General features: G+C 37.5%; 1 protein-coding gene across 1 annotated transcript; it reads left to right on the top strand.

Moving 5' to 3' along the window:
- The first annotated feature begins 5,658 nt into the window (after positions 1-5,658).
- On the top strand, positions 5,659-9,582 carry LOC115136728 (granzyme B-like). The gene is made up of 5 exons (XM_029672458.2): positions 5,659-5,773; positions 7,020-7,170; positions 7,293-7,440; positions 7,724-7,984; positions 8,426-9,582. Exons 1-5 carry the CDS (start codon positions 5,728-5,730, stop codon positions 8,591-8,593), a joined length of 774 nt encoding a protein of 257 aa, XP_029528318.1. The 5' UTR covers positions 5,659-5,727; the 3' UTR covers positions 8,594-9,582.
- The last annotated feature ends 590 nt before the right edge of the window (positions 9,583-10,172 follow it).

Raw genomic sequence — 10,172 nt, 5'->3', positions numbered from 1 at the left:
TTAACCTACTATACTGTAATGTTGACCTACTCTACTCTACTGTTGACCTACTCTACTGTACTGTTAACCTACTCTATTGTACTGTTGACCTACTCGTCTGTACTGTTAACCTACTCTACTGTACTGTTGACCTACTCTACTGTACTGTTGACCTACTCTACTGTACTGTACTTGACCTACTGTTGACCTATTGTACTGTTAACCTACTCTACTGTACTGTTAACCTACTCTATAGTACTGTTAACCTACTGTACTGTACTGTTAACCTACTGTACTGTATTTGACCTACTGTTGACCTATTTTACTGTTGACCTACTATACTGTACTGTTGACCTACTCTACTGTACTGTTGACCTACTGTTGACCTACTATACTGTACTGTTGACCTACTGTACTGTATTTGACCTACTGTTGACCTATTTTACTGTTGACCTACTATACTGTACTGTTGACCTACTCTACTGTACTGTTGACCTACTGTTGACCTACTATACTGTACTGTTGACCTACTGTACTGTATTTGACCTACTGTTGACCTACTATACTGTACTGTTGACCTACTCTACTGTACTGTTGACCTACTCTACTGTACTGTTGACCTACTCTACTGTACTGTTGACCTACTGTACTGTACTGTTGACCTACTCTACTGTACTGTTGACCTACTCTACTGTACTGTTGACCTACTCTACTGTACAGTTAACTTTTTATGGCTGCAGGGGCAGTATTGAGTAGCTTGGAAGAAAAGGTGCCCATTGTAAACGGCCAGCTCCTCAGACTCAGTTGCTAATATATGCATATTATTATTAGTATTGGATAGAAAACACTCTAAAGTTTCCAAAACGGTCAAGATATTGTCTGTGAGTATAACAGAACTGATATTGCAAACGAAACCCTGAGGAAAATCAAAACAGGAAGTGGCTTCTATTTTGAAAACTCTGTGTTCCATAGCCTCCCTTTGCTGGATTTAAAGGGATATGAACCAGATCCCTTTTCCTATCGCTTCCTCAAGGTGTCAACAGTCTTCAGACATAGTTTCAGGCTTTTATTTTGAAAAATGAGCCAGAACGATAACATCGTGTCAAGTGGTCAAGTTGAGTTTGGACAGCCATTGTTTAACCCCTCTCCTACTGTAAAAGACATTTGCGGTTGATATATTTTCGATTATATATTTTAAAAACAACCTGAGGATTGATTATAAAAAACATTTGACATGTTTCTGTAGACATTATGGAAACTATTTGGAATCTTCGTCTGCGTTGTCGTGATGACTCTTTCCTGTGGATTTCTGAACATAACGCGACAAACAAACGGAGGTATTTTGGATATAAAAAATAATCTTTATGGAACAAACGGAACATTTGTTGTGTAACTGGGAGTCTCGTGAGTGAAAACATCCGAAGATCATCAAAGGTAAACGATTAATTTGATTGCTTTTCTGATTTTCGTGACCAAGCTTCCTGATGCTAAGTGTACTTAATGTTTTGTCGTGCGATCGATAAACTTACACAAACACTTGGATTGCTTTCGCTGAAAAGCATATTTTCAAAATCTGACACGACAGGTGGATTAACAAAAGTCTAAGCTGTGTTTTCCTATATTGCACTTGTGATTTCATGAATATAAATACTTGTAGTAATATTTACTGTACTGTTGACCAACTGTACTGTGCTGTACTGTATTGTTTACCTACTGTACTGTATTATTTACCTACTGTACTGTTGACCTACTGTTCTGTTGACCTACTGTACTGTTGACCTACTGTTCTGTACTGTACTGTACTGTGCTGTACTTTATAGATGACCTACTGTACTGTTGACCTACTGTACTGTGCTGTACTGTATTGATGACCTACTGTACTGTTGACCTACTGTACTGTGCTGTACTGTATTGATGACCTACTGTTCTGTTGACCTACTGTACTGTGCTGTACTGTATTGATGACCTACTGTACTGTTGACCTACTGTACTGTGCTGTACTGTATTGATGACCTACTGTTCTGTTGACCTACTGTACTGTGCTGTACTGTATTGATGACCTACTGTTCTGTTGACCTACTGTACAGCACTGCACTGTATTGTTGAACTACTCTATTGATGACCTACTGTACTGTTGACCTACTTTAGTAGACCTACTGTACTGTTGACCTACTGAACTGTACACCTAGTGTACTGTACTGTTGACCTAGTGTACTGTACTGTACTGTACTGTTGATCTACTGTACTGTTCTGTTGACCTACTGTAGTAGACCTACTGTACTGTTGATCTACTGTACTGTACTGTTGACCTACTGCACTGTTGACCTACTGTACTGTACTGTTGACCTACTGTACTGTACTGTTGATCTACTGTACTGTACTGTTGACCTACTGCACTGTTGACCTACTGTACTGTACTGTTGACCGACTGTACTGTACTGAACTGTACTGTACTGTTGACCTATTGTATTATTGACCTACTGCACTGTACTGTTGACCTACTGTACTGTACTGTTGATCTACTGTACTGTACTGTTGACCTACTGCACTGTTGACCTACTGTACTGTTGACCTACTGTACTGTACTGTTGATCTACTGTACTGTACTGTTGACCTACTGCACTGTTGACCTACTGTACTGTACTGTTGACCGACTGTACTGTACTGAACTGTACTGTACTGTTGACCTACTGTATTATTGACCTACTGTACTGTACTGTTGACCTACTGTACTGTACTGTTGATCTACTGTACTGTACTGTTGACCTACTGCACTGTTGACCTACTGTACTGTACTGTTGACCTACTGTACTGTACTGAACTGTACTGTACTGTTGACCTACTGTATTATTGACCTACTGTACTGTACTGTTGACCTACTGTACTGTACTGAACTGTACTGTACTGCTGACCTACTGTACTGTACTGTTGACCTACTGTATTGTACTTTTGACCTACTCTACTATACTGAACTGCTGACCTACTACTGTGCTGTTGACCTACTGTACTACAGTATATTGTATTGTTGACCTACTGTACTACAGTATATTGTATTGTTGACCTACTGTACTACAGTGTATTGTATTGTTGGCCTACTGTACTACAGTATATTGTATTGTATTGTTGGCCTACTGTACTACAGGATATTGTATTGTACTGTTGGCCTACTGTACTACAGTATATTGTATTGTATTGTTGGCCTACTGTACTACAGTATATTGTATTGTATTGTTGGCCTACTATACTACAGGATATTGTATTGTTGGCCTACTGTACTACAGTATATTGTATTGTACTGATGACCTACTGTACTACAGTATATTGTATTGTACTGTTGGCCTACTGTACTACAGTATATTGTATTGTACTGTTGGCCTACTGTACTACAGTATATTGTATTGTACTGATGACCTACTGTACTACAGTATATTGTATTGTACTGATGACCTACTGTACTACAGTATATTGTATTGTATTGTACTGTTGGCCTACTGTACTACAGTATATTGTATTGTTGGCCTACTGTACTACAGTATATTGTATTGTACTGTTGGCCTACTGTACTACAGTATATTGTATTGTACTGTTGGCCTACTGTACTACAGTATATTGTATTGTTGTTGGCCTACTGTACTACAGTATATTGTATTGTACTGTTGGCCTACTGTACTACAGTATATTGTATTGTTGGCCTACTGTACTACAGTATATTGTATTGTTGGCCTACTGTACTACAGTATATTGTATTGTTGGCCTACTGTACTACAGTATATTGTATTGTACTGTTGGCCTACTGTACTACAGTATATTGTATTGTTGGCCTACTGTACTACAGTATATTGTATTGTACTGTTGGCCTACTGTACTACAGTATATTGTATTGTTGGCCTACTGTACTACAGTATATTGTATTGTACTGTTGGCCTACTGTACTACAGTATATTGTATTGTACTGTTGGCCTACTGTACTACAGTATATTGTATTGTACTGTTGGCCTACTGTACTACAGTATATTGTATTGTACTGTTGGCCTACTGTACTACAGTATATTGTATTGTACTGTTGGCCTACTGTACTACAGTATATTGTATTGTTGGCCTACTGTACTACAGTATATTGTATTGTACTGTTGGCCTACTGTACTACAGTATATTGTATTGTACTGATGACCTACTGTACTACAGTATATTGTATTGTACTGTTGGCCTACTGTACTACAGTATATTGTATTGTACTGATGACCTACTGTACTACAGTATATTGTATTGTACTGGTGACCTACTGTACTACAGTATATTGTATTGTATTGTACTGTTGGCCTACTGTACTACAGTATATTGTATTGTTGGCCTACTGTACTACAGTATATTGTATTGTATTGTACTGTTGGCCTACTGTACTACAGTATATTGTATTGTTGGCCTACTGTACTACAGTATATTGTATTGTACTGTTGGCCTACTGTACTACAGTATATTGTATTGTACTGTTGGCCTACTGTACTACAGTATATTGTATTGTATTGTTGGCCTACTGTACTACAGTATATTGTATTGTACTGTTGACCTACTGTACTACAGTATATTGTATTGTACTGTTGACCTACTGTACTACAGTATATTGTATTGTACTGTTGACCTACTGTACTACAGTATATTGTATTGTACTGTTGGCCTACTGTACTACAGTATATTGTATTGTACTGTTGTACTACTGTTGTAAATGTTCTACAGAAATGCTGCACCCATGTTGACTCCAATGCTTCCAATAGTTGTGTCAAGTTGGCTGGATGTCCTTTGGGTGGTGGACCATTCTTGAAACACACGGGGGAAAAACAAATCCCCAATTTTGTGGTATCCAATTGGTATTTACAGTCTTGTCTCATCGCTGCAACTCCCATGCAGACTCAGGAGAGGAGAAGGTCGAGAGCCATGTGCCCATTCAACAAGCCACACTGCTTCTTGACACAATGCACATCCAGCCCGGAAGCCAGCCGCACCAATGTGTCGGGGGAAACACCGTGCACCTGGCGACCTGGTTAGCGTGCACTGCGCCCGGCCCGTCACAGGAGTCGCTAGTGCGCGATGAGACAAGGATATATCCCTGCCCGGCCAAACCCTCCCTAACCCGGATGACGCTGGGCCAATTTTGTGCCACCCCATGGGCCTCCTGGTCACAGCCGGCAATAAGGGATCATAGCTTTCACTTGGATTCACCTTGTCAGTCAAAATCATGGAACGTTTTCTTAATTTTTTGTATACTCAGTGTGTGTCGAAAAGCAAAATAACGTTTGTGGTAATGTTTGTGTAAATATGCTTTCCAAACTCATTGTCTAAGAAAGTAGTGAGGTTAATGGTTCAATTTGATAAAAAGTGAAGGATTTTAAAACATCTTAGTCTTGTTTCGGTTTAGGTCCTGACAGGCTAGTTAGGGACATGAATGGAAAGAAAAGGAGGATATCTGAGCAGACATTCAGATGTTTTTTACTTTATTTGAAAAGGTTATTTTTTCTTCATCTGAGACCACTCACCACTGACAATCACCTTAAAATTAGAGATATTTCCACGCCATCTACCTTTACCTCAGCTTTCACTTTCAGTATGTATAATCTGCTAGACCACCAAACACCTTCTTGCTGTGTATGTGGGTAGTATGGAAGGGGGGGAGATGATGTTAAGGTGGTGTATATAGAGAGGAGAAACCTGCAGTCTCTCTAATCATCTAGAACTCTGCCCCAGTCCACCACCATGTACCTGAACCTCCTCATCCTCCTCCAACTCCTTTCCTCTGCTGGTGAGTTGATCTATTCTATACATTATATATCTACGAAGAACCAGCTAGTAAAGAAGGTATAGCTGATTATTCTCTATATAAGAACCAGCTAGTAAAGAAGGTATAGCTGATTATTCTCTATATAAGAACCAGCTAGTAAAGAAGGTATAGCTGATTATTCTCTATATAAGAACCAGCTAGTAAAGAAGGTATAGCTGATTATTCTCGATATAAGAACCAGCTAGTAAAGAAGGTATAGCTGATTATTCCCTATATAAGAACCAGCTAGTAAATAAGGTATAGCTGATTATTCTCTATATATGAACCAGCTAGTAAATAAGGTACAGCTGATTATTCTCTATATACGAACCAGCTAGTAAAGAAGGTATAGCTGATTATTCTCTATATAAGAACCAGCTAGTAAAGAAGGTATAGCTGATTATTCTCTATATAAGAACCAGCTAGTAAAGAAGGTATAGCTGATTATTCTCTATATAAGAACCAGCTAGTAAAGAAGGTATAGCTGATTATTCTCTAAGAGGAACCAGCGAGTAAAGAAGGTATAGCTGATTATTCTCTATATAAGAACCAGCTAGTAAAGAAGGTATAGCTGATTATTCTCTATATAAGAACCAGCTAGTAAAGAAGGTATAGCTGATTATTCTCTATATAAGAACCAGCTAGTAAAGAAGGTACAGCTGATTATTCTCTATATAAGAACCAGCTAGTAAAGAAGGCATAGCTGATTATTCTCTATATAAGAACCAGCTAGTAAAGAAGGTATAGCTGATTGTTCTCTATATAACAACCAGCTAGTAAAGAAGGTACAGCTGATTATTCTCTACATAAGAACCAGCTAGTAAAGAAGGTATAGCTGATTATTCTCTATATAAGAACCAGCTAGTAAAGAAGGTATAGCTGATTTTTCTCTATATAAGAACCAGCTAGTAAAGAAGGTATAGCTGATTATTCTCTATATAAGAACCAGCTAGTAAAGAAGGTATAGCTGATTATTCTCTATATAAGAACCAGCTAGTAAAGAAGGTATAGCTGATTATTCTCTATATAAGAACCAGCTAGTAAATAAGGTACAGCTGATTATTCCCTAAAAATAATCACTTGGTAGCAGACAGTAAAGGAGGTAGCTAATTGTTAACCAAATTGAACACAAATGATGTTGTTGTTTTGGTCGTTGGTCGTTGTTTTGGTCGTTGTGTGTCCCAGAAAACATAGTTAACATGGTATCCTCTTTCCTCCTCCTTCCAAGGAGCCTCTGAGAGTGGTATTGTGGGTGGTAAGATAGCTAAGCCCCACTCAAGGCCCTATATGGTCTCTCTGCAACACAGAGGACACCATGTTTGTGGAGGAATGCTCATCCGGGAGGACTTTGTTCTGACTTCAGCACACTGCTTGGAAGGGTGAGTCAACAACGAATACAAATGCATCGTGTTACATGTCTCTTGAAGGGGCATCTATGAGTAATAACTCAATGTTGACTGTCTTGTTGTTTTAATGAGACTCGTTTCGATTTGTTTTTTAGTGCTTACCCTTTAACGGTGGTTCTTGGAGCTCACAACCTAACCAAAGAAGAGAAGAAGAGTCGGCAAGAGAGGAAAGTGTCACATTACCATCGCCATCCCTTACATGAGAATATAACGCAGTTAAGTTACGACATCATGCTACTGAAGGTATGTCTCAGACATATTTCCTTTCCCTATTCTCTATGCTTAATGTTTTTTGTTCGGACGGTAAACTCCCTGATATTACTTTATCACACACAATGTCCTGCTTACAGACATCAACATCATTAATATCTGTCTCGTGAGCCACTTTTGGCTCTTTGTTCCACCTTAGCCGGTCAAGTGATACTTGTAGATATTATATTTACCCCCCCCCCATTTCATCCACAGCTTCTACCTGTTTTTAAGTGGTTCATTAGAATCTAATTCATATAATGTTTATCTTTTACAGTTACATACCAACGCCGTTCTGAACGAGTACGTGAAGGTCATTGGACTACCCAATAAAGATAAACGTATCCCAGCCAGAACCAAGTGCTCTGTCGCTGGCTGGGGCAAGACTTCACCGGATAAACCATCTGGTGTTGCAGATGTATTGATGGAAGTTGAAGTCACAATGCAGTTCAACTTTGAATGCGTAAATAAGTGGAAAGATTACTTTATAAGTAGCCAAATGATATGCACTGATGATGGACAGAAAGGCTTTTGTCAGGTAAATTACACATTTTTGAATCAAGTACATTTTTGAATCAAGTAAATATTTGAATCAAGTAAATGTTTGAATCAAGTAAATATTTGAATTAAGTACATTTTTGAATCAAGTAAATATTTGAATCAAGTACATTTTTGAATCAAGTACATTTTTGAATCAAGTAAATATTTGAATCAAGTAAATGTTTGAATCAAGTAAATATTTGAATCAAGTAAATATTTGAATCAAGTACATTTTTGAATCAAGTAAATATTTGAATCAAGTACATTTTTGAATCAAGTACATTTTTGAATCAAGTAAATTTGACGAGTACAGTTTGAAACAACATGGAATGATAAGAGGTGTTAGTTGGGAAAAAAAAGATGAGCTCTCCTTTTTCTGTTCCAGCAGTATGTACAATACACTACTTACCTACAAATGTTTGTTTTAATGTTTTCTCAGGGAGATTCAGGTGGACCTGTTATTTGCAAGAACAAGAACGTGGCACAGGGTATTGTTGCTTCTTTTCGTAATCCACTGAAATGTGATGATGGTAAATTCCCCCGTGTGTACATAAATATTTCCTTCTTTAAGTCCTGGATTGAAGAGGTGATTAATGGATACCTTTAAAAAATATATATATATACATATAAAAATAATTCATGCATAAATAGATATATCATAAATGCATAACTTGTTGTGTACGAATATACAGGTAACTGCCAAAATAGTGGAAACTCTTGAGTAAATGAGGGATACAAATGATTTTGAAACATACACTTCCACAAAGGTGTGGTTCCTGAGTTGATTAAGCAATTAACATCATGATTATGGTCACATGTAGAAAAATGCTGTGCAGACCATTATTTTGGCTACCATGGCAATGAATACATAGGATGACAATGCCGCCATCCACAGGGCACGAGTGGTCACTGAATGATTTGATGAGCATGAAAAATGATGTAAACCATATGTCATAGCCGTCTCAGACACCAGATCTAAACCCAATTGAACACTTTACGGGAGATAGTGGAGCGACTCCTGAGACCAGTGTTTTCCACCACCGTCAACATAACACCAAATGATGGCATTTCTCGTGGAAGAATGATGTCACATCCCTCCAATAGAGTTCCAGACAGTTGTAGAATCTATGCCAAGGTGGATTGAAGTTGTTCTGGTGGCCCAACGACCCTATTAAGACACTTTCTGTTGGTGTTTCCTTTACTTTGGCAGTTACAGGTCTGCTTAATAAGGAACATTGCATATTGTATGTATCTTTTCTTTCAGTTTTGATTGGTGTAGCTGTACAGTAATGGCATGTCCCACATTCTCTGTTTTTTTTAATCAATTACTGCTTTTACTACAATGAAATGTAACGTTTTCTAAAGCCAAATCTTTGTGACACAGTGGTTAATATTTTGCATGTTGAAGCCATGTAGCATTTGTAAAAAAAAAAAAAAAAAATGTTGTACTTTAGGATAATATAATTTAAAAATATTTGTATTTGTTAATTAACTAGTGATTTTAAAAATATTGTCAATGCTTAGTCATTGTGTGCATCAATCCTTTCATTTACCCTTAATACAATGATGAATTAAATGCCACACGCATCCATATCATTTCCCATAGCATACCACTTATTTAGTCTGGGAAAATGTAACAGAATGCTTGAAAAGATTAATCTTGAAAAGCTTGAAAAGATTAATCTTCTGAAGTTAGATGAATGTGATCTGACAATAAGGTAGGGCAGTTGTACATAAATAAGGTACAAATCTGTCGTTCTGCCCCTGAACAGGCAGTTAACCCACTGTTCCTAGGCCGTCATCGAAAGTAATATTTTTTTTGACTTGCCTAGTTAAATAAAGGTCAAATAAAATAAAAAATTAGACTGTAAATCCAGAGGTATACTTCATTAGACTGTAAATCCAGAGGTATATTTCATTAGACTGTAAATCCAGAGGTATATTTCATTAGACTGTAAATCCAGAGGTATATTTCATTAGACTGTAAATCCAGAGGTATACTTCATTAGACTGTAAATCCAGAGGTATATTTCATTAGACTGTAAATCCAGAGGTATACTTCATTAGACTGTAAATCCAGAGGTATACTTCATTAGACTGTAAATCCAGAGGTATATTTCATTAGACTGTAAATCCAGAGGTATACTTCATTAGACTGTAAATCCAGAGGTATATTTCATTAGACT

This window comes from Oncorhynchus nerka, linkage group LG3 (genome assembly GCF_034236695.1).
Source record: "Oncorhynchus nerka isolate Pitt River linkage group LG3, Oner_Uvic_2.0, whole genome shotgun sequence".
In the NCBI taxonomy this organism is placed as follows: Eukaryota; Metazoa; Chordata; class Actinopteri; order Salmoniformes; family Salmonidae; genus Oncorhynchus; species Oncorhynchus nerka.
This window is presented reverse-complemented; position numbering and strand designations above follow the sequence as displayed.